Raw genomic sequence first — 27,172 nt, 5'->3', positions numbered from 1 at the left:
TGAAGACCACAAAGCCCTTGTGCATTCCTGTATCAAGTTAGGAAAGAAGAGAGAGGATATTGTATGAATATTGGCTGAAGTTTTTTAAGCACAGAGATGAATCTATTCAGCCCCAGAATTCTGCAGACAAAACAAACATAGCGTATCACAAACAAGGCTTAAATTCAAAGCTAGGTTCATGATTAATGGATAAGGATTCGTGAGCTACCGAGTCTTAATGTTTATTTACGATTACTTGGGTCACACACGGAAGAGAACGTTTTAGCAGTTTCTTTAACTGAAGTTTGACAGTGTTTACAAGAGAAAGATGGTTGATCTGCTGTTACCACCCCCACAGGCACAGAAACAAAGGAGAGCAGGAGGCTATGTGTGATAGTTGAGATTATCCTTTATTTATCTCCAGCAGGCTTTGTATAGTCTGCTCTCTGTGTTGGCATTTCAGTCCGACGTATCGGTGCTCGGTTCCTCAACAGCCAGAAGGCCAGTGTCAGCTCCACTTGTGCACCTCTTTATTCATGTTCATGCGCAGGGAGTGTGGAGGAGTCTGTATGAACTCTGCAGAGAAAAAGCAGAAAGGTTAGAGCTTCTATTGAGCTCTGAAATTATGATCCCAACCCAAACAAGACCCGTGAACATGACACATTTTCTTCGGAAATGGCTAGCTGCTTTTTTACATCGTGTGAACATTTCATGAGGGATGGATCAATATGATCAATGTGGTCCAAAATGTGTGTGTGTGTGTGTGTGTGACTGAATGACTAAAACTCTACCAAACCAAAGACTATACAGAAATAGAAAAAAGGAAAAATTAATCTGAAAAAATACCAGAATTAAGTCAGAATAAATGAGAGCATCCATATACTTTAGAAAAGACGTCCTGACCAAAGTTAATGTGAATAGTCCTGTCCTGTCCTGTTCTGTTCTGTACCAGAGAGAGGAACACAGGTGCATGAGGGAGTGTGATGACGCAGATTGTAGAACTGCTGCTCTGTGGCTCACAAACTAAAAAAACAACTAATATGTCTCATATAAAACAATGGAGCATCTCCCCTGACTCACACACACATACACATATACACACATACAGGTGTGTGTTATACAGTGTCAGGGTATAAGAACATATATATTCCCCATATGGTTTTTATAGTAGAGGTACCATATATTAAATATATATTAATATGTATAATATGTATAATATGTGAGCACTGCATGTTCACAGTTTGCAGACACTTCTGCAGATGAAGTTTGCCATGTACAGTGCCTGTATGGGTATAAAACCCCAGCACTGAGATATGGAGCAGTGAAAGTGTGTTATTTAAAAGGATAGAGCTTCATAACTTTATCTCAGCTAAAAAGAGTGCAGTCACTCCTCTCTTAGCATGACTTCAGGCATGTTTGTGCTGTTTCTAAGGGCCTTGTCTTTCTGCTGGTCTTTTTTTCTTCCTCTTGCAGTCATTATTCCCCCTCGCCCTTATTTTTTGCCCCTCTCAATCCCTCTCTCTGGCTCTCAATTCTCTCCACACCCTACCATCTGGAACTGGAGCTTTCCCGTTGTCGTCCGTCTCCCCCCACCACACACACACTTTCTACACGTTCCTTCTCTCTCTTCCTCTCTCTCTCCCTGAACCAGACACTCAGATCTTTTTGTTTTTACCCAGTTCTCCCCTGATACAGCTGTGTTCTGTGATGCAATAAGGAAGACTTGATAGCTGTCCTGCTGGAGGGAGAGTAGCAGAATGTATGTCCCCTTGTTGCCAGTGGCGTTTGTTTACAGGAAGCTTGTTGCATGGGCTGGTTGCCATGGCAAGGCGAGGTCACATCTGTGTGAAATCACACATTTCTGCAGCATTGCCTCATAGTTCAGCAAAGAGGAGGGTCGCGGGATAACGGCCAAAAGACTGGAGGTGATTCCCTCGGCACAATCTCAATTAAAACTCCACCAGTTGATGGGACAGCGTTGGCGTCAGTGTGTGCGTGTGCGTGTGTGTGTGTGTGTGTGTGTGTTTGTGTGTGTGTGTGTGTGTGTGTGTGTGTGTGTGCGTGTGTGCGTGTGTGTTTTTTTATTCTGTCTGAGTTTTTTGAAGGATGATGTAATGCAAATTGCTAAGCGGCTGTATACACAGGGAATTTAGAAATGAAAACAAAATGTGCAATTAAGGGGCGGAGCACTTGTTTAAGAGGAAAATGAGGGGAAAATGAGGGGAGGGAATGACAGAAGGCCTGGAGAAAAGGAGTGAAAAAGAGACAGGAAGGAAAGAAAGATGGAGAGTATTTTGGAGAACAATGAAAGTGTGTTGGGAGAGTGTTGAAAAGAGAAATACATTGAAAGAAGAGGATGACAGCTGATGGAAAGAAGAGACAAAGTGAGACAGAAGGGAGAGAGAGAGAGAGAGAGAGAGAGAGAGAGAGAGAGAGAGAGAGAGAGAGAGAGAGAGAGAGAGAGAGAGAGACTTACAGGGACATAGGGAGATAGTGAGGTGTCAGATATATACAGAGTAAAAGAGACAGAGAGAGAGAGAGAGAGAGAGAGAGAGAGAGAGAGCTCCTTAGCATTCCCTGAGCTGATTCAAAACAGAAGGATGACAGGACAGAACCACAGATGACTTACAGCTGTGAAACATCAGCACTGCCCAGTGTCCACTCAGCTGGAAACACACACACACACACACAGTCTTGTGAAGTGAAATAAACTAAACCTTGACCTGTTAGATTGAGCTGTCTTAGAGAAGATGTCACCTTCTCTCCCTGCACTGGAGCCGACTAAACCACTTCCAGAATTGCTTTTTTGTTTTTTCTCTGCTCACCCTCCAGAGCACTTCACACTGAGCCGAACCCAAAACAGAGCTACAGAGTTCCTTACTGTGGGACATCAGGGGTCCCTTCAGTGTGTGTGTGTGTTGGTTGGTCGATGTACAGTGCTCTGTAGAAGTCAGAGACCACTCTTCATTAATTTATTTTCTAGTGAATATTTGGTTCTCCCAGTGTCTGTGTGGGTTTCCTCCGTGTGCCCCAGTTTCCCCCCACCGTACAAAGGCGTATGTTGGTAGAGGATTGTCTGTTCAAAAGTGTCTCTATATGTGATTTGTGAGTGAGTGTGTGAGTGTGTGTGAGGCCCTCTCCTGTCCAGAGTGTGTTTCAGCAGTGTGCCAAGTGATTCCGGGAAGGCTTCCGGACACCACAACCCAGAACTGGATAAAGCAATTAATGACAATAAATGAATGCATGAAAACTTCTATTAAACTTTTTTATAGCTTATACGTCAGCTGACATTTCTGTGTGTGTGTGTTTGTGTGTGTGCGTGTGTGTGTGTGTTTTGCCCTTGTTCGTGAAGATTCCATTCAGAGGTCAGGGCATTTTCTGTGCTTGGGTAAATTGACCCGGCAAAGCATGCAGTGTTATCAGTGAGTCTGCAGCTTTATACAGAGTCCTATTCACTGAGGAAGACCACTCATATAGAACAGTTGAAAGAGTGTGTGTGTGTGTGTGTGTGTGTGTGTGTGAGAGAGAGAGAGAGAGAGAGAAGGGGGGGGCGATGAGCAGGTTTGTGGAAAAGGAAAACAGACAGCACACCTGTTCCTTCTCCCAAAGACCTATATTTATACCTGGACATCACTACATTACAAACACTATCACTGTGTGTGTGTGTGTGTGTGTGTGTGTGTCCACTGTAAACCTGCAAATGTATGAAGGGATTATTTTTTATTTCACAAGCCCTATTTTCTCTCTGATGACTTCTTCTGGCTTTTGTTCTCTGTGGCCCTGCAGGCAGGAGATAAACATTACCACCCCAGCTGTGCACGATGCAGCCGGTGCAACCAGATGTTCACGGAGGGGGAGGAGATGTACCTGCAAGGTGAGTGAAGCAGTTGAAAATCTGCAAAACAGAACCACCTGACGCTCACATTGTTAAAGCGCCCTGAGAGATGTTCTCAGTGTTATATGAATGGATACTTGTGATGGACACCTCTCAGCACTGCTCTCTCTCTCTCTCTCTCACTCTCTCTCTCTCTCTCTCTCTCTCTCTCTCTCTCTCTCTCTCTCTCTACCTCTCTCTCACTCTCTCTCTCTCTCACTCTCTCGCTCGCTCTCTCTCTCTCTCTCACTCACTCACTCTCTCTCTCTCACTCTCTCTCTCTTTCTCTTTCTCTCTCACTCACTCTCACTCACTCTCTCTCTCTCTCACTCACTCACACTCTCTCTCTCTCTCTCTCTCTCTCTCTCTCTCTCTCTCTCTTTCTCTCCCTCAAACACACATTGGTATTAGGATTGCTAACTAAGGAGTTTCCATAGGTGTGAGTGAATGTGTGAGTGTGTGTCACCCTGCGAAGGTGTGTTGCTGCCTTTTGCTCAAGGATTCCGGGTGGCCTCCGGACCCACCGCGACCCTGAACTGGATAAGTGATTTCAGGCAATGAATGAATAAATGAAAGAATGAATGAATGAATATTAATAACAGTAACATAGCTGCATGAAAATAACTAATAATTCATAATTAATCTCTGCCTTTCTCCTCAGGCTCTACAGTGTGGCATCCAGACTGTAAGAGCAACACCAGAGTAGAAGAGAAATACAAGGTACGTGTCATCCCTTCTCACACACCGAATATACCTCACACACCCAAAGCAGGCCCTTTCTTCTCAGCCTTTCTTCTCCTCTTTTACTTTGACTCATCTCTTTGTTTACTTCTGTCCTCAGTTCAGTAGCAGAGGGCCCACCTCCTTCTCCCCCTCTGTGTTGTCTCTTTAAGTTTGTTATTGAGTTGTTGGGTCTGTCTCTCGGTGTCTGGTGCTGTGGCTATGGGCAGTGTGTGTGTTTACGTGTCACTGCGTATCAGTGTATGTCCTTTCTGTTCTGCTTCTCTTCTGTAGGCAAAGCGGAAACATCTGGAGAGAAAGCCCTCCCCTTTTGATATCTTTTTCCCACTGTCTCAGTGTCACTCTCAGTGTAAGAAGGTGGTAGACAGCAGTGGCTCTCAGTGGTCACAAGGAAAGCTGCAGGTTTGCAGTGTCTTGTTGCCCCCTTGCTTCCAGCTAACCTCACTGTCCTGCTTCATCCTGAAGCAAGACCATGAAGCTGCGCTGTGTTCGTTTAGGACTTCTATAGCAGAGGGGAGGGACAACACAGACACAGACACACATGCACACACTATGCTTCTGCCACACCACTCGTTCTCCCCCTGATATTTGTGAGATGGTCTTTTTTTGTTTGTTTCTTTGTTTATAAAATAAAAAAGATATTTCCAAGATATCTCCCCAGTTCTCCATTTCTAGCTAGGCCTGCTCCTGTCAATAAATGCTAGCAACCTGAGAGGGTAAGGGCTAACATGTGGATTCTCTGAGCCACAGGTATCCACTGTACTCTTTTTGAAGTGCCGCTGCCACAGAGTTATTGGGCAGTTCAACCCCCTTGGACAAGATTATTTATTGCCGCTATTACAGCAAAGACACTGACATAATAGCACCCGGCCATGGATGACTGTAGCATTGCCATGGGACATTGAACAAGCAATCTCCTGCCGAGCCTGTGCTAGTGCTATGAGATCCATCCCCTCTGTGGACCTCAAAAAGATTTGAGAAGCACTGCTGTTCTCCAAGAAAAGAGTGTTAGGTTGCTCTCTGTATGCTTACCAGTCAGCTTAGATAACATATTACCACAGAAGGAAGGGCATATGATTTATGTCATTCATTTATTCACCATGAATCAGATAATAGTCTCATTTGTCTTCCAAAAGCGTTCCGCTATAAGACAACGCATGCACAGGGAAAAAAGTGGTATTAAATAGAAAACATTTTTTTTGATGTTTAAATATGGCAGACTGAGGTAGATGTGCCAGTGCTTAGCATAAAGAGCTAAGGTTTATCACACAACAGTGTGTGTCCATGTGTGTGATCTTGTGTGAACCCTCTTCCTCCGTCCACAGCTCCTCCCTCCCTCTGTAACTTCACTGCATCACTCAGAAAGGCAGGTACTGTATTCTGCTACTGGCAGCAGAGTGGGGCATGTATCACGCAGCTCCTGCACAGCAGAGGGTGCCGGTCTAAGCCCTAAGCGCAGCCTGTGTTTCAAGTCGATGATGATTCGTTAGCTGGTTACATTAAGTGCATTCACTTTGGAAAATGAATCTACACACAGTGTGCTGTCGATGTCATTAATACAAGGCTATATCTTCATTCATTAATCAGTGACAAATCCATATCTGGAGTTCTGGTTCTTAGCTATGAAAAGGTACTTGTGCTGTGTGGTAAACAAGAATGTTCCAAAGACAAAGTTTTAGGTTTTGCTTTTTCTTGAAAATTTGCTGGTTCCTCTCAACTGAAATGTGGCTACTTTCATGTGAGCCGTTATGCTTTGAACTGGCATAAAATTCAGTTACGCTGTTTAGGCAACAGTAGCATCACATTAGAGAAGATACTGGTGTTATATAATATCGAAGTTTAATATTATTTTAGTAAAGCTGAGATCTACATTGGACAATACATGTTAGGTTTGCATATTTATCTAGGGTGACCAGATCTGAGATGGTGAAAAAGAGGTCTCTCCGGGGGGGGGGCGGGGTGGAGCTCTCGCCCCTCGCTTACATTTCGGCATGAGCCTTCCCTGACGTAAACACGGACTACTGACGTGCAGACTGACCAATTAAATGTTTACAGAGAATGTTATCGACCAATAATGATAGCGCTACAGTCAGACCGTCCAATCCGAAGATTTCAGGCTACTTCACCACTCCCCCTTCTCACTAAGCGAACCAATCGGAGTAGGGGAGGGCGGGACTAGTTTGTGAACGAAATGCTTCTCAAAGTTCTATGTAAGCTCTAGAAAAACAAAATCCCGGACGTTTGTGAAATTCCGCCCGGACATTTTTTTTAAGTCTAAAAAAGAGGACATGTCCGGGTAAAAGAGGACGTCTGGTCACCCTAGTTTATCACTGGGAAAAACAGCATTTTTTTTAAGGCTCATTTATGCTCAACGTAAAATACGGATACAGACACGGACGGAGCCTTCTGTCTGTACTCGGCATTCATTTTTTCATGTGTAATTTTCACGTTTTCAAAGTTTACGGATTTGTTTTATTAAATGCTATTATACAACAATATACAGTACAAGTTTGGGACATATAACCCATATAACACCAATAAACATTCTGATATAAATCATAAGAAAACAAAGTACAACAGAGAGAGAGAGAGACTATTCTGGTGGATTAACAGACATATACATATAGCTATACAAGCAAATTAATTGGAAGGAGCAATATGTACTTCAGTTAAATATCTAAGAATTGTTCAAGTTTGAGTTGATATTACCTTATAAAGTGTAGTTCATAGCGCCCGAATTGAGATGCAGGGATTTCGCTTCATGCCACCACAGACATTAGGCCGTGGCCCACCGGCCCCCTCTGCCTTGAAATGAGTGAAAGCAGTGTGACTCATCACATCAGCCGGACTCAGATATGAGCTCACTCTGCACACTCAGCCAGAGATGCTGACCCCAAATAAATCATACCAGTCCGCACTAAATTACTCCCAGAGACTTCTGTTAACAGTCATGTAGCTGTTCAGAAAGCACATCATTCTGATTCCAACAGCTCTGACAAATTCTTTATTGAGAGCCATATCTGAAGGGTCATGCTGCATGGGCCGTGGAGTGTGGATGGCTTGAGGCAGCTGGTGAATGTTTCAATATCTAATTGCACTGAAAATTAGAAAATGAAAGGCTGTTGGCACTGCTATTTATATCTTGGCTTGGACTTTAACTCGATCCTATCATTCAACATGAAAGGAATACTCCACAGATTTTCAACCTTGTGAATGTTTTCTAAAAATATGCTGTAGTGTCGATTATCACAGAATAATTTCAGTATCTTTCCCTTTATCCATGGCACCCATAAATAATCAAGTGCGTTTATATTTTTGGAATTGGCAAATGCTCTTGTCTAGGGCAACCCACCAGAGAGAGGCAAATGTAGCAGTGTAGCAGTCTACTGACAAATTATTGCATCGCTGTCTGCTTCTCTAAGCGGAATCAAACCCCATTCTGCATTTTTGACAGCGGTGTTATTACCCTCTACCCTGTACCAACTTATCAAGTCAAGAGTCTGGAAACTTGTAACCTAGTGTCACCAATCCTTCCATCAGGAAAGTTCTGAGGTCTGCCAGAATTAATTATATTTTGTAATAATAATATATAAATAATACAATAACAAATATTTACCAGTGAAAATTTAACAAGTGATGGTGGCGCAGCAGGTAGTGTCGCAGTCACACAGCTCCAGGGGCCTGGAGGTTGTGGGTTTGAGTCCCGCTCAAGTGACTGTCTGTGAGGAGTTGGTGTGTTCTCCCTGTGTCCGTGTGGGTTTCCTCCGGGTGCTCTGGTTTTCTCCCACAGTCCAAAAACACAAGTTGGTAGGTGGATTGGCGACTCAAAAGTGTCCGTAGGTGTGAGTGTGTGTGTTGCCCTGTGAAGGACTTGCGCCCCCTCCAGGGTGTATTCCCGCCTTGCGCCCAATGATTCCAGGTAGGCTCTGGACCCACTGTGACCCTGAATTGGATAAGCGGTTACAGATGATGGATGGATGGAATTGAACAAGTGTCAGTGCCTTTTACAGATTTTTCTATACTATTGTAAATACACAGATACACAGTCTTGAATTTATTTTCAGTGCTAATCGATGGTAAACCACAGATGGGACACATAGAGATTAGGTTGACAATGTTGGAGTGTTCCTTTAACTCAGTTGGTGTATGCTGTAGAGTAAGTTTGGCTGGTCGCTAATACAGTGTCTGGTTCCCCCGCAGCCCACGAGGTCTTCGTCTGAGAGTATCTGTTCTCGGCCTGGCTCCAGCATCCCTGGCTCTCCGGGTCACACCATCTATGTGAGTTCCACTCCCCGGCGCCCTCTATCACTCCCTGAGCCCATCGGAGCCATTCACCGCACTCACTCAAATGGATTTTGAGGCTGAGACTGCAGGATCACTTGTTCTCCTTCCCTTGCAAACAGTCTCCATCTTTATTTGCCTTGAGTTGTGGATACATGCACTTCTCCTTCAGACATTTAACTAAATACATGTCTATACACACGCTCACACACTCTAAAATCATACAAAATCTGATATAATAACAGGTTTAATAAGGAGTAGTTTAACCTGAATGTTAATGGACCATAGCTTCATGAAGCCGTATTCATATACGTATATATTTTATAATCAGGACAGCTACACAGTGTTCGCTTGCATATAGAGTGTCTCCATCCTCTTTAGTGACCCATGTGAAGTGCAGTAACTCTGTTAGGACGTGATGTGGATCTGTTTGACCCCTAGCTTGATCGTCCTCCTTCCTTTCCACTCTCTTTCCCTGTGTCTCTTCATCTGTGATTCCTCTCCCTCCTTCCCTCCCCCTTTCTCCTTCTTTCCTCCACCTCTCCTCCCTCCAGGCAAAAGTAGACAATGAAATCATTGATTACAGGGACCTAGCAGCCATCCCCAGGGTCAAGGCCATTTATGACATTGAGCGTCCAGACATGATATCCTACGAGTCTCTCCACTCCACGTCCTCTACCCTGGACAGACAGGGCAGACACAGCCCTGGAGAGGTAACATAAAGCTATTCTCACCTAGTTTGACCAATGCATGCTGTTACGATTCTCCCATTGATCAAAATGTACAACATGAGCTAATGTAAACATTACAGGGGCTCACGTTTTGAAAAATTGTGCAGTTCCTTTATTTCTGGGGAGCAAAATATAATGACACCTGTCCTACATGGACATTTGCCTACAAATGTTATTAAAAGTGCAGCCATATACTTTTCTCAGTCATTATGGAGTCATCTACATCTGTTTCTATACTCCCTGAAAATTTCTGAAGTCTTTGACTTGTGGATGTGAATAGTTTAGGCATATTTAGGTATATTAGAAAGTACAATGTACTGTATATTCTAATAAATTATATTTTAAAAAATGATAGTAAAACTTTGAATGGTGGTTTAAGGGTTTTCTATGAATAGATTACTAATAAATGTGTGGAAAATATGTTATTATGCTAACATGCTAACAAGCTGCTAAAAACAAAAACATTGGCATTGAGCAGCCTGTAAATCTGTAGGTATTATATGTACATAGTTCATTCATTACAGTTCATGTGTTGTAGTGTGATTAGTAAACGATACAGTACGGTAATAGTCCACTCTGTCAACAGCTCATGCCATCCAAGCGGGTGCGTTCCCTTTTACCGGACTTTCGTGTAAGTGGGCTTCGGTTTAAAGCGGCCCTCATAAAGCCCACTCTGCCTGGCCCAGCCACTGCCTGACTGCTCCTCATCCCATATCCTACAGACCCACACATCCACTCAGCCTCACCCAGTCTATAACACAGTCCCTGCTGCCCCATAGCTACTGCTCTGTCATTGGTCCATCACAGCTGCCAGAAAACATAATACATACATATGCACTGCTGCTACAAGAGAACACAGTGGAATTGTCAGGCTTTGAGCAGGCCTGCATAAGGCCTGTGTATGTGTGTGTGTGTGTGTGTACATGTGTTTGCGATTTTGTATGTGTTTCTGTCTGTTATAATGTACTGTATAATATCATGTACTGTACATGTATTATGTGTACATTGTCCTATGTGTACATGTCATCACTGCTGGTGTATGAGAGGAACATGGGTTTTTTATTGACTGTGGCATTCCGACTCTTATATTAAATTCGCTGTGATGTACCAGGATTAATTTGTGCCGTGTCTGTGTAAGTATAGCAGTGTCACAGCTCCCCCTGTTGGCCAGCAGCGGGTCGCACTGTCTCTCCTAAAGTCATGAGGCAGTCGCAGGTTTATAAAATATACTGGTTGCTGATTCATTAAAAAAAATAATCACCTACATATACGTTCTTTGCCCATTTTATTAGGTACTCCTACACTCTCAGAAAAAAAATGTAGAGTAGAGGAACACTGGTTACTAAAGGTATAAACAGTGTAAATGTACCATTATAGGAACAACAGTATTATTACGTCCAGGTACAAAGGTACATTCTCTTCTTCAGCAGAATAGGCGAATATTTGTAAGATTTCTGTCTAAGAACGGTGAAAATAAAACAACAGAATCTAGGTTGCAGAGGTAAAATTAAAGGTATAAATATGTACCCTTGATGGTGCCCCCACAGTGACAGTTTTTCTGACAGTGTAAGATTGGTACTGTAACTCTGTGGAGGTACAGATTAATGACTGCAGCCCATTTCTTACTAAGCACAATTTCTCATCAATCCTCTATACCAGGGGTGGCCATACACACAAAACAGTATACACATAAAATAAACAGGAATATAGTTTTTAAATATAATTCATATAAGAATAAACACAACATTTGAAAATAATCTGTCACTGTGTTTTATTTGAAACTTGTAACATACGAAGTTATATTTCTACATTGTATAATCTTTTTGCATCACATTCAGTAAATAACACGGGCACTCTGTTGTTTCTATTTTTACTAGCTGACTTTGCCTCGTATATCAGTCCAGCTGGCCAGCAGTGTCAATGTCAATGATGTTTGTTGCCAGCTAGGCCGCTACCCCTTGTATTCAGAATCATTTATTGATCATTATTTTATGTATTTCATAAAGTCAACATCAGTTATGGACTAAAAAATCTGGGGTGAGAGAGTTTAGGTTACTTTGTTCAAACAAAACATCCTCCTCAGGCGCACCAGTAATGTCAAAACACCCGAGTGTTAGTGCTGGGTTGAGAAAAGCTCATAGGATCAGACACTGACCACTGATGAAGTGCTGTATAATGACTAGCACAATCGGTGTCTTTTTTCCAGTACAGTAAGCATTGTATTTTAATAGTACTCTGCTTACCGGCATGGATGGTGACAAGGAAAGTAATGGTATCATCATAGCGTTCATAACCAACAGTAACCATTACCCTCCTTTTTCTCAGATTACTGCAGGTGATCATTCCCCCAGAGGCAGAGCCACAGTAAGTGTGTGGACTAATGTAGTAAATGTCCAGTAACATGACCAATGAACAAGATGCACTTAGAAAATAATCTCTCTCTTAGGACTTTATACACCACAGTATATATCTAAGAATGATCTGAGTTAGTGTATCGTCTTTATAAATGAATCGGATAAAAGCTAATCTGAAGAGCTTCCATCACTCAATGATCTGTTTAAACCTGAAAACCTACTGATTAAAATATTAGTCACTTCACAGGGATTGTTTTTAAATAGTAAAAGGTTTTCTGGGAGCGGCACGGTGGCGCAGCAGGTAGTGTTGCAGTCACACAGCTCCAGGGGCCTGGAGGTTGTGGCTTCAAGTCCCGCTCCGGGTGACTGTCTGTGAGGAGTTTGGTGTGTTCTCCCTGTGTCCACATGGGTTTCCTCCCACAGTCCAAAAACACACGTTGGTAGGTGGATTGGCGACTCAAACGTGTCCGTATGTGTGAGTCGCCCTGTGAGAGACTGGCGCCCCCTCTGAGGTGTGTTCCCACCTTGCTCCCAGTGACTCCGGGTAGGCTCCGGACCCACCGCGACCCTGAATTGGAAGTGGTTTCAGACAATAAATGAATGAATGTTTTCTGAGGTTTCTATATATACACTATTATTTTTACTCTTTTATTTTTGGCATTAAAGTTTACTGTTGCATGAGCTAAAATTTGAAGAATAAACCAACAATATATAAGGGAGGCACCATTTGTCAGATACACCCTAGATATTAGCAGTCAAATAACTGTCATCTAGAAGTCATTATTTGATAATCCCCTATCTGAACTGTCCTCCATTCTTGTTCTTGTTGTACTAACACATTAGCAAGCCCCGAAAATGATGCATGCTCTTTCTAGAGATAACAATCAATTTTTCTGTGCTCTACTCACACAAGAAACAAAATCACAGAGCAAGTGCTCCATATCGATCTTCTAGTGTAAATCTGGACAGCACAATATACTCTTTCTAAAGTGCTTCACTGTGAATTATTGTGATTTTTCTTCATTTCTTCTTTGCTGTCTTAGAAACAAAACCTTATACTGAACTAGTCAAAAGGTTGTTTTTTAACCTAATATAACACACATTTTTCCTAGTTACAGTACACTTTGTGTTCGCATTCTCAGACCATGCCACAAGATCTGGCCCCTTTGTCAGCACCAATGTCAGCAGAGACAGTAAGTTATTAGTGGTTCTTGCCTCTTGGACATTGCAAGATCCTTAATCTTATCTTATCTCTCTGAGCAGACAATTCCCATCTTACATAAACTACCTTCTGAATCTTTGAGGTTTATAACTGAGAGGCTAATTGTCTTCTGTTGTCAGAAGTGTGTGTATTAACATGTAAACTGCAGATATTTTTTGTGCCAGTGAGTCCCTGTGACATTTCAGCCTTAAAAAATCCATTGCAAGATGCCTCATTCCTGCTTTCTATGTCTAACAAAGCCAGTAAACACATACTCAGATATGGAGTTGTATACATTATCAAATACTATACAACAATGACATGATCCTGCATCAAGGCTTTTTTCCTCCTTTTAATCCGGTCATTTCTCGCTTTTGGACCTGCTCTATCACTATCGCTATTTTCTTTCTCCTTTTCCTAAAGCACTGAAACTCAATCACACTTAGGGTGTTTCTCCATGTTGTCTTTTTCAGTCTCCGAGGACCCTGTCACCCACCCCCTCTGCTGAGGTTAGAGCCTGCTTTGTAATTCACTAATACACGGATGTTCCTTTCACGTCACGTTACAGCAGTTAGAACACAGGCGATGATTTTTTTCTCTGCTGTTTGTCTGTTTGATGTTGCTTCATATATTATAACCATGGTGTATAAAAGCTTGTTTTTTTATTTTATGTCATATAAAATTCCTTATAGATTTTACATTGTGTATATGACAATGGGACCATTAGTTTTTTGGAAAAATAAATCTTTTGAAGTCAATACATTTTTGTAAAATTCCTTCTTCAGAGAAGTAAGCTTTTCTCACCAGGAAGCCATTTGTTAATATTTGAAAATACTCACATTGTATATGGTATGATTTTGCTGCTTTGTACAGTAGTACTTCATTGTCATTTATCAGGTAAAATTACTAAACCAAACAAGAAATATGCAAAATAATCCATTAACAGGCATAAATAATTGTCCAGGTTGTGTAATCTATCACTGTGTCTATGTGCTAGGGTTGCTATGACATGAGAGAGCACATTATACAGAGATCTACCAGCCAGGGCTCCATTGGCTCCCCAGTGTACAGCCGCCATAACTACATGCCCTCACTGTCCAAATCACCACAGCACTTTCACAGACCAGGTGAGTGTGACACACATAACCTCTGTTTACACTCTTCCTTCCACCAGGACTGAGGCCATGTGCCGAAGCTGCATTTCAGCAACAGTGTGACTCACTCTGTACATTTGAGCTTTCTCTTTAAGCTTTAGAAGCACTAGGCCTGTCACAATTACTGTATAATTGTAATGATCTGAAATGCCTGGAATAATTTTAGCCGCAATTAATTTCTGCAGCTGTGTGGCTTTTGCAGTCATATGCGCAACTAAGAGAACATGCTTTGAGGGCATTCATCATTGGAGTGATACAAATTCATGTAAATTAAAGAAGACAGAATACACACATTTTGAGAATGGTATTTAAATTTCTTAAGAGGAAGTGGTAAGCGATGTTTATTTCCTTGAGCATGAGTAGTGTTTGTCGACAGTTGTAAGTTACTGTTGACAGCTAGGCAAATATGGCTAATCAGCATGTTTGCCCACATTTGAATAGTATTTACTAGTCAAACATACACCATTAATTGCTATTTATATAGCAATTAATCCTCATCTAAATTTATATGATTATGACAGGCCTCAAGCCCAACAAACTATCCACCTTCCTCCAGAGCTTTGCCCTTTCTCGCTTTCCCTCGCCACACCTCTTGCCTTTGACTTTCGCTCACGTTTCTTTCTTCTTGCCTTCTTTTGTCCTGTCTCGCCTCCTGTTTCCCCTGTTCCTCCTCACCCTCCTCCTCCTTCTCCTCTTCCTCTGGGGGGGCTGTCAGGTATGCTGAAGCTCTGCTCCTCTTTGCGTTCTGGCAACAGCGACAACCGCCCCACCTCCCCTTTCCGACATCATTTCCTCCCCCATAACAAAGGTAAGACCCCTCCTGCTGCCCGGAGCCTTGCGTTGCATTCCAATGTCCTTCCCAAATCCCCCAGACCTGCCTCTGTCTTCTCATTTAAAGCTGGGAGGCAAAGCTGTTCCTGGAGCAATGCTTTACAGGGGTGTAAACCTCACGATGATTCAGTTTACAGTTCTTTAGGAAACAATTCATTGCAAACAGCTAATACAACAGCCACAACTCAGAAATGGGTGTTCAGTGCAAGGCTTTAATTTCCCCTTGTGGAGAACCTTCAACCTGCTGACCATGTCTATTTTATGATTGGCAGATACTCTATTTAGTATTCAAATTATACCAGTTATTAAGCTGATTTATTAATGATGTAAAATGGAAAAAAAATTGTAATCATGGCAGTGCTGTGGCTTTTTAGACCAGAAATATTATTCAACCCCAATAATTGTATCGGTTGTAATCAATTATATTTTACTAATTATTGTACTAATTATGTTATTTTGAATAATGTATAAATAAACAAATTAAAAACCAAAGCATTAATTTAGGCCAAAAATTAAGGACATACTTTGGCATAATTTTAATTCGTTCTAATCAATTTCAAATAATTGCATTTGAATTACACTCCTATTCTATGGCTGTAGGCCTATAAGCTAGCTGCTATGTACTTCATATTTGGCCGCATTGTTCTACGAAGTACAAGTTGTGAACTTGTAACATGGGCATGGCACATGTACTCTCTGATACTGTTAGGTCTTCACTCCACTACTACATGTAAACGGAGCACTGACTAACTGTGTTCTTGTGTGTAATGCACATGTGCCTCTGTCCTCCCTACAGATTCTTTCTGCATAGGTATGTCTTGGCTTTGTGGCTGTTACTTTGCTTGTTCAGCTTTGTTTTGTCTCTGCCAGCTATGAGGCATGCCACAACCCCTTCCCCAGTCTCTCTGTTACATCTTTACATACTGAGTGTTCCTGATATGCATTGTGAGTGTCAGTGTTGAGGTGTGTGTGAGATGCTCTGCAAAAAACATTGTTAAAAAAAACATCAAAAAACAAACACACTTGGGATCATCTTAAATCTGGACAGTATGTGTAAGATTTACCGAATTGAGACTCTTTAAATAATGTAATAAGATTATTAATGCTATGTATACATATCAGTCCCTGGGGGACTTAATTAAATGTTTGTGACATGCTTTTGTCAAAATGCCACAAAGATCAACCAACACAGCTCACTTCTCCCACTGCTTTAACATCCTGTAGCTTTAAATCAGAATAAGCTTTAGTTTAGAGCTTAGTGCATCATTATTTTTTGATCATTTTAATAGTATGACCCCTTTAGCATGAGGAAAACTGTCTAGAAACTGGTTAAATCATATTGAAATATTCATCTTAATCTCATAATAAGAGGTATTATAAATATTGTCTAGATTTAGGATGTTTTTGTGTATTTTTAATATCATAATAATATTTTTGCAGTGTACTTGAGAATCTGCATGTTGACTCTCTGTACTGATGCTCTTACAAAATGCCCTCTTTCCTCTCCCCTCTACTCCTTCCTTCCCTCCTTCTTTCCACGTGTGCCCTGGTCAGAATGGGCACTTTATTTCATCACATTCACTTTCCTACATTTCTTCATCTCTTTCGATTAGTAAGAATTTATTCCAACATCTCTTTCTTTCTCCCCCCCTTCTTTTCTTCCTCCCACTCTTTCTTCTCTTCTTGTTTGGAGGCACTGAGCCATCGAGTGGCCGCAGTTCCCCCCTTTCCTCTCGGCCGGCCACCCCGACCCTCTCTCTGACCCCTAAACATTTCCACATCCCAGGTAGGAGGAGGAGTGACCACAAGTCCCCTGTCATCTCAATCTGTCTGACTGTCTCTCTTTCTATCTCTGTCTGTCTGTCATTTCTTCTGTCTGTCTGTCTATTTGTGTGTCTCTATCTATCTATCTATCTATCTATCTATCTATCTATCTATCTATCTATCTATCTATCTATCTATCTATCTATCTATCTATCTACCTTTTACATACCTTTTAGCTATGCTGCTATCTTTTCCACCCATTCATTCTTTCATCTACCATCGTTCATTCCATCAGTGCTTTTTATGCTCTCTTTTATATGTTCTTTGTCATATTATACCTTTATATCATACTATTTTTACTTAACCCCCCCATATTCTTGAGCTCCCTGCTGCTAAGTAGCTTACTGTTACTGTTAACGTATATTGCCCTGTTCATTTCACTTCTGATCATCTACATTATCTTATGGCCCTGACATTCATTTCCCATTCATTATGTATAAATTCATTGTCTGGTTTGCATTCATACTGATCCAGGTTTGTGTTTTGTACTTTTAATTCCAGACCAAGGCATGAACATGTACAGAAAACCACCAATCTACAAACAGCATGGTACGGCTATTAAAGTTCTAAATCTCATTACACATCTAACTATATCATAACTAATAGACAGTTTATCTGCATTCATTTGCGGTGGTTTTTAGAGACTTTGGTTTTGAGTTTGCAAATCTGATTAATCAAATACAAGTAAAGCACAATCAAATATAATATCAAATAAAAATGCACATATTAATTGTTGATGTGAAGAAGGTAAGTGGTGCAGATGTTCACATGGTTGACATCACACTTCTGTGCTTTGGAGTTTAAATGCTGTTTAATGGTGTTGCCTGTGAGAGTGACTCTGTGTGTGCGTACTCTGATCATATTTTTCATATGTTTGATCATATGTGTGTTGACCCCATTCCAACATTAACTTTGGGTTGTGGCATGTGTGACTTCATATCCTGTTTTCTCATGTAAGTACCATTTGAAATCAACTCAAATACTATTCTGAGGTTTATTTCTGCTACTCTCTGTCCTTTCATCACTGGCAAACGATGCAAAACTAGCAAATAACAAACCACCTCTTTTTAACAAATTTTCCTGTAAAACATTTACCTTTGCCTCGTATTCGCATGGACTTATGGCCTGCAGAGTCTCACTAAAATCACTTCCAACATTTACAAGACTTACATACTAGCATTCTATCTGAAAATATCATAGTAGCAAATTTGGCTTAGTGCTTTATGTGCTTCTGTACCAAATACAGTGTTGGCCATGTACATTAAAGCATGTCACACTCTCCAAAGCATGTTCTTCAAAAACGTATCACATAGTAAATGTGTCTTGTAGCTTAAAAAGGTCCAGAATCTGTGAAATGTGATGCTTTCATTACATTGGCCAGCGCTGTATCTGCCTCCAGCCATTGTGAGCAGATCACTGATAGTCCAGTTCCCCTAAAATACCAATCCAGATTCAGCTGCTCTGGCAGCACAAAGCAAGTCTGCAGATGACATCATCAAATCCTCCAAGTTCCCTGCCGCTCATGCCCCCCAGCCGGATGAAACACCAAAGATTGAGACTGACTACTGGCCCTGCCCTCCTTCCCTTGCTGCCCTAGGTAGGCTCCTCCACCTCCCTCCCTTAGGAAGCCCTTCAAAGCACTACAAATCTGTGAAATACAGCCAAAAAAGGTGTATAGTTCAAACAAGGGCGACTCTAATCCTGTATTTGTTTTCATTAAGGTCCTCTTTCACCAGTTGGTTACAATATAGTATTCACAGTAAAGTAAATAACAGTGTTATTGGGACCAGACATCTGGAGAATTTTATATTTAAATTGATTACCTCTAAACTCTATCTTAAAGACACAGAAGGCTCATCCTCTGTGGAAACAGCCACAACTTTAATAAGACATACCTCAGACCATAGTTTTTGTTTTTTTCAGCCTAATTTTAATCATGTATTTTTATTTTCCATCATTTTTGTCACGATGTGTGTAAATCAACATGCTTGGGTGAAAATGATACTGATAGTGATGAAGATGATGATGATGATGATGATGATGATGGTGATGGTGACAACGATGAACAGTAATCATGGCTTTTGTTTTGATTGACGTTTATTGTGAAATTGGCAGGCTCTGGTATGAGGAGTCGCTCACGAGATGAAGAGGAGGAGGAGCAAGTGAAACGCCGACACATCCAAGAAGAGCATCTCAGCAAGGTCAGGAGATGCTAACACTACAGAATTATTATAATAATGGGAGAAATAAAGGTGGCAAATTTTGAAAATAATCTGTTAATACACATATAGTACATAATACACCACTGATGATCGTAATAGGTCTGACACGTTTCTCTCCTGCAGATCCAGTCTGGTCTTGGGAAGCTCATTCTGAAAGAGGAGATGGAGAGAGAGATTAATAGAGAGAGATATGCTCGCACTCTGGCTGCTCAGCGCTATGACTCTCAGTACACCAACTGTACTGCAGGTACTGACCTACACTATTGGCTCTAGTTACTTCTGCATTATTAAATGTAATGATTATTTAATAATGATGAAAAATATGGAGGGAATGTAGATTTTATAAAACTTTTTCTCCATCAGATCCTAACTGTCCAACATCCAAAACTTCCTCACTGCCAGGATATGGACGGAATGGGCTCCATCGGGTAAGAAACCCCACAATCAGCTGGATTCAGTTATAGGCTACAATATTCATTCATTCATTCATTATCTGTAAGTGCTTATCCAGTTCAGGGTCGCGGTGGGTCCAGAGCCTACCCGGAATCATTGGGCGCAAGGCGGGAATACACCCTGAAGGGGGCGCCAGTCCTTCACAGGGCGAGGCTACAATATGTTTTATTATATTATTCAGACATCCCCTCTAACAGCAGTGGTTCATCTACTTTTAGCTGGGTCCACTGCTGGCCACACAGCTTGTATAATCACCAGAGACAATTAATGATGCAGAAATAAAGGATCAGTTATACTGAAACAACATTTGCAAACAAGAGTATTAGATTAATTATGTGAAATTAACACTAGTATTCAAGTGCTGCCTAATCATTCTGCTTACCTGTTTCAGTACAATAAATACACCATCTATTTTCAAAGAATCATCCTCCAGCGCCACTGATATCCTTCTACATTCCTTTAGACAGGCAATACCAATAGAATGAAACACAGATGTCAGCTAGGCTTGTATAAACAGCATTGGAACAGCATCCTCTGGAGTGATGGAGCTCCATGGAATACCTCTAGGATGAGTGTGTTGTTTATGATCCAGAACTCATCATCATGTTCACAATGGGAATCATTTTGAAAATAGCAGCAGACATGTGTTTTCAACAATGCACATCTGTTCCCTAGAATGTTTTTGCATCGCATTAATGCCCGCCTCTATTTTTCTAGCCACAGTCCACAGAATTCTCTCAGTATAACAGTTATGGAGATGTCTGCAGAGGACAGAGAGGTATCTGCCTGCTATCAACACTAAGCTATCACAATATCCATAACAGTTTGGAACATAATCTAATTCTGCTTTCTCTCTTCTACCCATTATGCAGATTTCAAGGTACGTGATTGACATGCATTCACCCAGTCAGCTGCACTGCGCATGTGTATCAGCCATCATTGCACACAGGAATGCGGAGTCATGCTACATGTGACTGGAATGCAACTCACACCCTGCTACGCTTGTGTTTGAGTTTAAAACAGAGCATGGACAATGGGGAGAGCATAGGCAGATGGGTTTCATCTTCAAAACTGTTTGATTTTTATTATTCAGCCGTAGTTATTCTTCAGGAGCAATAGTGTAGTCTGATCCCCGTAGAGTAGTATAGGTCATATCCTGTCCTCCGAATAAAACAAGTGTTTTACGTTAGATACACATTCCTTGCTAAGATTTCTAACCCCTCCAAATCCAGTTTTGTTTCTTTTTAGCATTTGCATCACATGTATGTGTTCTGTTCTTTAGCCCATCCATGATGGCCAGGTCCCCATAAGCAGAATGGACAGGGGAATGTCAATGCCTAATATGTTGGAATATAAAGCAAGTATCCCACATCTTTTTTTTTCTTTTATTTCATGAGAATGCCCTTTCTCTACTCTTTTCCATTTTTGTGAGTGCTCCTCAGTGTTCAGTAAATAACTCCCCTCACCAGAGCTCAGGTTATTCATTACCATCAGCCAGGTTATTTTTGGCACAGCCTCTGAAGCCATAGGAAGCAGGAGAAGGCTGAGGATTTGTGCTGCTTGCGTTCCTTCTAGTGCTACGAAATGATGTAATGATATGCTTTACTGTTTCTGAGCTATGCACACTTTTCCAGATCGTTGATCCCTCTGGTTTTCCTAAATCTGGCTGAAAAAGAGGCTTTACAGCTGCATGTTCCGGGTTTCGTTAAAGGTGCTGCTGTAGTAACCACAATCTTAACTCAATCATTCAGTGTTTTCCATTACTATTTGTGTTAGCTGAAGGAATTTTATTTTTCTTTACTGAGACTTTCCACCATCAAAGTTTAAAGTCAGGATCCTTCCTCTTCTTTTCATTTCGACATTACATGTGCAATAACACTATTTGTTTCCACTTTGGCCGTTTTCATTCTATAAGTTCTACCCACTGGGTTTGTGATTTTCTTTTAAAACCTTTTGAGAACTCAGTTTGATCAAAACAATTTGGAAGGCATTCTCACATAAATCACTAAATGTTTGCCCCCCACACCCTGTTCTCTCCCCTGTCCTCTACAGAGTCACCACCAGCATTTTTCACCCCTCCTTCTCTCCTTCTATCCCTCTGTGCAGTTTAGAAATTCGTCTGTATGTGGTGCTTGTTGTCAGAATGCTTTGTGCCTACACTGTCCTTTCATCCACTGTTGCTTTTCATTGAGTCATTCATTGTGTTTGGCAAATGCCTCGCATAGCATTCTCCATAACAAGACAATCCCCTCCTTTTGTAAAGGTGTATCCATATGAAATGCTCACTGTCACCAACAGAGGGCGTGCTAAACTCCCGAAGGATGTAGACAGGACGAGACTGGAGGTAATTACTACGTTAAAGCTGTTAACCGCACTATGGCATTTTTTCAAAACCTAGGCAACAGCTGAAGTGGTGCTGTCATTTGCAAACCATTGTAACGGTGGTTTAACACTGTGCAGTAATTGTCAAAATTATCCTGTTGCAGAAAAAAAAACACAAATCCTAAAAGTATCCTTTAACCTTGAGTTAGTATTGAGTTAAAATGCTCCACAGCAGTGTCACATGCTCCACAATATCCTACAGTAAACTTTACAAGAGACCTCAAGAGACTGAATACAAACACACTACACTAGACACTAAAGGCTAAGCACACAAACTAAATAAGACAACAGACGTTACTAGACACCAGGGGAACTTAAGGAAAACCCACTGGACTGAAGAGAACGAGAAAATACAGAACTAAACTATCCTAAGAAATATACAATGACTTAAATAGACTAACTCAAGATGAACGCAAATGGCAGGGTGATCACATGACAAAGGAAACGACAAAACAAGACACAGGAAACAGAACCATGCATGTTACTACAGTCTATATTTGAAAATAATCTCTTTCCAGCAGTTTTACTTCTTTATCTTTTTTGCATTGTACATGCACAATTTGGGTAACCAAAGACAGCAAAGTACATATTAGTTATTAGTTATTAGCCTCAAAATCACATCAAGTGTAGGCTGTCGGTGTATCCTTCTGATAGGAACAGCCTTCTCTGAAAAAAGCCCACTTTGGCTGCAGCCTAGGGTTTGAGAAGAAGCTTGAACATGATGACACTGAAGTTTCTAACATGAACCACTCTACTTTCCGCACTTTCAGTCCTTCTTGTCCTCTTCCTTTCTCAATTTTTCCACTTCTGTCTCTCCTCAGCGTCATTTGGCCCCCGAGGTATTCTTTGACGTGTTTGGAATGGAGATCCATGAGTTTGACAGACTACCCCTGTGGAAGCGCAACGACATGAAGAAGAAGGCCAAGCTCTTCTAGCCAGATGCATGTTTTAATTTATCAGCCACTCCAATAATGTATTATAGTTATAGTCTTCTAATATTTTTCCTTTATATTTTACTTTTATTTTATTTTATTTTTTTTGGTTTGCTGTCTGACTGTCTGATAACACACAGAGACACGTACCTTCTTTTTTGCTTTAAGGAGATAACAACCCCTCACCAGATACAGAGGTTTCATTTCAGGTGGAAATTAGGCTCAGAGTGAAATAAAATGCTGTTTAACCCATGGAAGGCAGGCCAGAGGAGCGAGGAGAAGCCATCGTCTCTGTGCTCTCATTAAACCTGCCATCAGAGCAAAAGCTTTCTCCTCTTCCACTCCTTCCTGCCCATCTCGTAAAAATGAGGACTGTAATTTTGGGGGGTGGAAAGGGGTGTGGAGCTGAAGGCTACCGGCAGGGTTCTTCCTCTACAGAGGCTATTACGGTGCTGCAAGCAAGAGTTCCAGTGGACCCCCACTGCCGTGGCCCTAATAAGGGCCTTGATGTGCATTAACTGGGGGAAGTGGGAGCTACTGTGTGAAGCTGAAGATGATAGACCTGGTCCCACCTGCAGAGGATGTAAAAAGACCTGGGTTCTGGTTTCTGGAACACATTACAACCTGAAGAGACTCAGAGATGTGTCAGCTGTCACCCACCTCCCTGCCTTCTCGTCTCATGCCTCGAGCCCTTGCGTAATCTTGCCCCAACCCTCTCCTGAGCTGGATGCTCCTTATCTAGCTTCTGAGTCCCATTCTATTTTTTTAACTTATACAAAGCTTATACTGTATTTGACAGTCAGGTGAAGTGGCGATAATGGAAGTTGCAGGAACTAAAGCCCACCTCATTGTTTTTGTCCACCACCAGAGGTCAGGCTTGTGTCATATGAGCAGAGGTTCTCAACTGCAGAGTACCACCAGAATTGACAATCCTCTCCTTTTTGACCACTATCAAAGCTGCAATATATATATAACTTTTAACAGCATATCACTTTGACTAATGCTAAATTTGAAAACAAAAAAAGCCTTTGATATTGATCACTTTTTATAAAGCTGAAGTACTTCAAACTGCCACTGTGTTGCTGGAGTATTGACGGAGCTGTAGCCATAGAATTCGTGCCAGAAGTAGGTGTTATATCAGGGCCCTATCTGCCATTCCTTTTGAAGCTGCCGGATATTGCCCTTCCCATAGACACTGGATGTGCTTGCAGTAGTGTTATGGGCTGTTGCTGACCTTCATTCCCGGGAGTGTCCTGTGTTGCTAACAGGGTTAATGACTTTGGACTGGGAAAATAAAAACAAACAAAGAAAAAAAGATTTTATAATATCACAAAACAATATAATGAACATATGGTGAGTCTGCGGAAAACTAAACAATTTCACATTTGCAATGGAATGAAGAAAAGTAGGTTTTGATACCCATACTGTGTTTCTCAACCTTTTGTCTTTTATGAAGGAAAGAATTTGATGAGAATGGTGTAATATCTCTACTGAGTAATTAAAACTCTGCTTCAGATACTAATATTCACTGTGACGTTATTTACTTTTATTCTATATCCCTTTTTCACAACCTCCATTTTGTGGTTTCTACACCTTAATGGTGTATTATAGAGGTGTTTTTTCAGAAATCTTTATTTTCTTCCATTGTTTGCTCAGACCTTTGGTCAGTTTCTTACCGCAGGACGGCTGCTGAGCAGATATCAGGGTATTGGACTGTTTTCAGCAGCGCGATAACACTGACACGCTAGTGTGTATGTGGTGTTCTTACAGTGTTTTAGACTCAGCAGCAGTGCTGGGCTTTTTATACATGTGCTGAGAGTGGTCTGCTAACCAAAGGCATCCAATCCACAGAGGGTTTTTTGGTCAGAAACTGACCACTGATGAAGGGCTAGGCTAACATATTTTGCATCAATAAATGGACTACAGACTCTAAATTAGCACAGCAGCCATCAATGCAACTGATTTAAAAAAAATGTGGTTAGTGAAAGTTTATTTATAAAAGGTGTGCATGACTCAACGTATGTTTGTGTGGTTTCTGTGTGACCTGTGGTCACACCATTTTACCACCGGACACTTCTGAGACCATGCCTCTTCTAACATGCTATGTGTCATTTCTTTATATTTGCTTAAGGTAACTCATAGGACAGTGCTCGGGATCACATTCTGGATGAACTTCCCTTGGCCTCTTCTCATATTACACCACCATCACTGTCTGCAAAGACAGGGACACGTTCTGAGGGCTCGATTGTCTGTGTCATTACCACTAATTGTTTAGGGGAAGTATACAGCTTTGCTCTGTTTCAGAGCCAACCTCAAAGTTATGCTGTACCTGGTTTTGTGTTTCTTCCAAGTCCTCCACATTATATTATGACCAACCTGGTGCTGTAACCATATTCCTTGCCCTGCAGATATTTCCATGTGTGGCGCTTGTTTAGGATCCAGTAGGCACTGATGTTAGTGTCTGGGAAGGTGCAGGTCAAGCTTGGGTTTCAGACCCCACAAGCAAAATAAAAGTGGAGGTAAATGAGATGTTCTGCCACAACGCATCCAGATCAAGTCCAGGCCATTTTCTGAGCACGTGCACACACTGTTCTCATGCAGAGTTTTGGAAGTGGTGGGGTGGTGAGGTGGGGTTCTCCAATAGTTGGCGCCAGACTGAGCCTGATCACTGTGTGGAGGAACGGTGAAATAATATTGCTTCACGACATAAACGCTCTGCTCCTATGAGCCCTGGGGATCTGAGAGATCTGGAGAAGTTTGATCAGGTGCCTCCCTTTCCTAAGAACTTGAGAAAAGTACACACATGAGAACATTAAGAGAAAGCAAGGTAACACTGCCTTCTTATCGCAAGTTTCAGATCTATGTCACCGAAGTATTTATAATAGAGCTCATGAAATGTATGTTGCTCAACTTTCTATTTTTGATCATTGGAAATGTGCAGTGTGACACAGAAAGCCATCGCTGATTAGACTGGGATGCTTTAGAGAAGCCACACATGATGCTAAAATCACCATTCCAATGCCAGACATGGGGTAGAGGGGTATAAAGAGCCCCAATTCCAGATTAAAAAGTTGAAATACTGAATGAGCTGGTGTCTGTAAACTCCTAAATTACGTATCTTTCTGTATGTTTAGAAATAAACTGAAGATGCTGACAATGGCATGCGGTTAACTACATTCAAACTCTGTTCTAGTTAGTCACTGAGGAATTGACTCTGATCTTCCCAGTGCCGTCATTGCTCTTCATTCAGACTGACACACTTGGCGCATCCTGAGCATCTCTTTGTGTAGAAGTACTGTCAGAGTGAGTATGGTGTGTATGTGTGTCTGTGTGTGTGTTTTATATGGGAAAAGGTCCTTGAATGAAAGGCCTCAGTGCTCAGATGGGGCTGAGTCAGTGACCCTTGGCCTCTTCGTCACAGCTATGGAATGCTCTTTGTGCTCCAACCAGCGAGCAAGCCTAGATAATCTGCCAGTGTCTGCACCTACCCACTCCAGCCGATACACAAACGGACGCTCAAACTGCGTTCCCACAGTGCTGCACCGCTGAATTTCAACTATTTAAGAGACGTTTCCTCAGCTCTTCCGTCTCCTCCCAAACGTAAATGAAACATCGTCCAGTGAACAGCAGTAACATCCACAACAAGACAGTGCTTCCTGACATTCATGCCTTATGAACAGGAACAATGCTCATCCCTGACTGAACAGACTTTTGGGAGGTGGACCACCCTTCATCAGAGCCCTCCCTCTTTCTCCCCTCCTAGACGTTTTTTTTTTATCCACACATTCATAGCCAAAGCCACAAGGCTGGCGGGGGGACTGAGGATGGTGAGAGCCTCTGTGCCGCTCCCATACTGATTCAATGTGAGGGGATTACCCCTCCGTCTCCCGAAGATGAGTAACCCCTAAGCAAAGCAGCTAAAGCCCACACTCACCTTCCGTCACACGGGATTTTATTTCCAGACTCTGTAATGCAAAATGGGTTCTGACATGTCCCTGAATGAGATCACTACGGGGGTTTCACAATCTGTGTGCAATCCTAACTCACACCATGAACACAGTGATGACATTGCTGCAGGTGTACCATAGTAACATAAGTTGGCAATGCCCTTCTGATGGAAGTGAGGACTTGATCCAAAGGATCTCCAAATTCATTGTGATGCTCCACTGACCTGTAATAGGGGCTCAACACTGCAGAAACTACATGTAACATG

The 27,172-nt window shown here is 41.7% G+C and overlaps 1 protein-coding gene across 11 annotated transcripts in view; it reads left to right on the top strand.

Moving 5' to 3' along the window:
- Nucleotides 1-24,469, top strand: part of ablim1b (actin binding LIM protein 1b) — a 58,334-nt gene extending 33,865 nt beyond the window's left edge. Inside the window, exons 7-28 of one of the 11 annotated variants that reach the window (XM_066666273.1) lie at nucleotides 3,766-3,853; nucleotides 4,515-4,573; nucleotides 8,795-8,872; nucleotides 9,430-9,588; nucleotides 10,816-10,821; nucleotides 11,932-11,970; nucleotides 13,103-13,153; nucleotides 13,635-13,670; nucleotides 14,159-14,288; nucleotides 15,031-15,123; nucleotides 15,943-15,957; nucleotides 16,840-16,932; nucleotides 17,472-17,519; nucleotides 18,427-18,567; nucleotides 19,086-19,171; nucleotides 19,316-19,439; nucleotides 19,556-19,620; nucleotides 20,363-20,423; nucleotides 20,518-20,525; nucleotides 20,928-21,002; nucleotides 21,909-21,989; nucleotides 22,849-24,469. In XM_066666273.1, coding sequence (XP_066522370.1) covers nucleotides 3,766-3,853; nucleotides 4,515-4,573; nucleotides 8,795-8,872; nucleotides 9,430-9,588; nucleotides 10,816-10,821; nucleotides 11,932-11,970; nucleotides 13,103-13,153; nucleotides 13,635-13,670; nucleotides 14,159-14,288; nucleotides 15,031-15,123; nucleotides 15,943-15,957; nucleotides 16,840-16,932; nucleotides 17,472-17,519; nucleotides 18,427-18,567; nucleotides 19,086-19,171; nucleotides 19,316-19,439; nucleotides 19,556-19,620; nucleotides 20,363-20,423; nucleotides 20,518-20,525; nucleotides 20,928-21,002; nucleotides 21,909-21,989; nucleotides 22,849-22,962 — 1,650 coding nt within the window. In that variant the 3' untranslated portion in view covers nucleotides 22,963-24,469. Of the gene's footprint in view, nucleotides 1-3,765; nucleotides 3,854-4,514; nucleotides 4,574-5,919; nucleotides 5,965-8,794; nucleotides 8,873-9,429; nucleotides 9,589-10,192; nucleotides 10,238-10,815; nucleotides 10,822-11,931; nucleotides 11,971-13,102; nucleotides 13,154-13,634; nucleotides 13,671-14,158; nucleotides 14,289-15,030; nucleotides 15,124-15,942; nucleotides 15,958-16,839; nucleotides 16,933-17,471; nucleotides 17,520-18,426; nucleotides 18,568-19,085; nucleotides 19,172-19,315; nucleotides 19,440-19,555; nucleotides 19,621-20,362; nucleotides 20,424-20,517; nucleotides 20,646-20,927; nucleotides 21,003-21,908; nucleotides 21,990-22,848 lie in introns of those variants that run through there. The other 10 variants (XM_066666263.1, XM_066666262.1, XM_066666264.1 and 7 more) reach the window with 10 other exon arrangements.
- Nucleotides 24,470-27,172: the final 2,703 nt, after the last annotated feature.

This window comes from Hoplias malabaricus, chromosome 3 (assembly GCF_029633855.1).
Source record: "Hoplias malabaricus isolate fHopMal1 chromosome 3, fHopMal1.hap1, whole genome shotgun sequence".
Taxonomy (NCBI): domain Eukaryota; kingdom Metazoa; phylum Chordata; class Actinopteri; order Characiformes; family Erythrinidae; genus Hoplias; species Hoplias malabaricus.
Note: the sequence above shows the minus strand (reverse complement) of the source record. Positions and strands in the feature narration are given on the sequence as shown.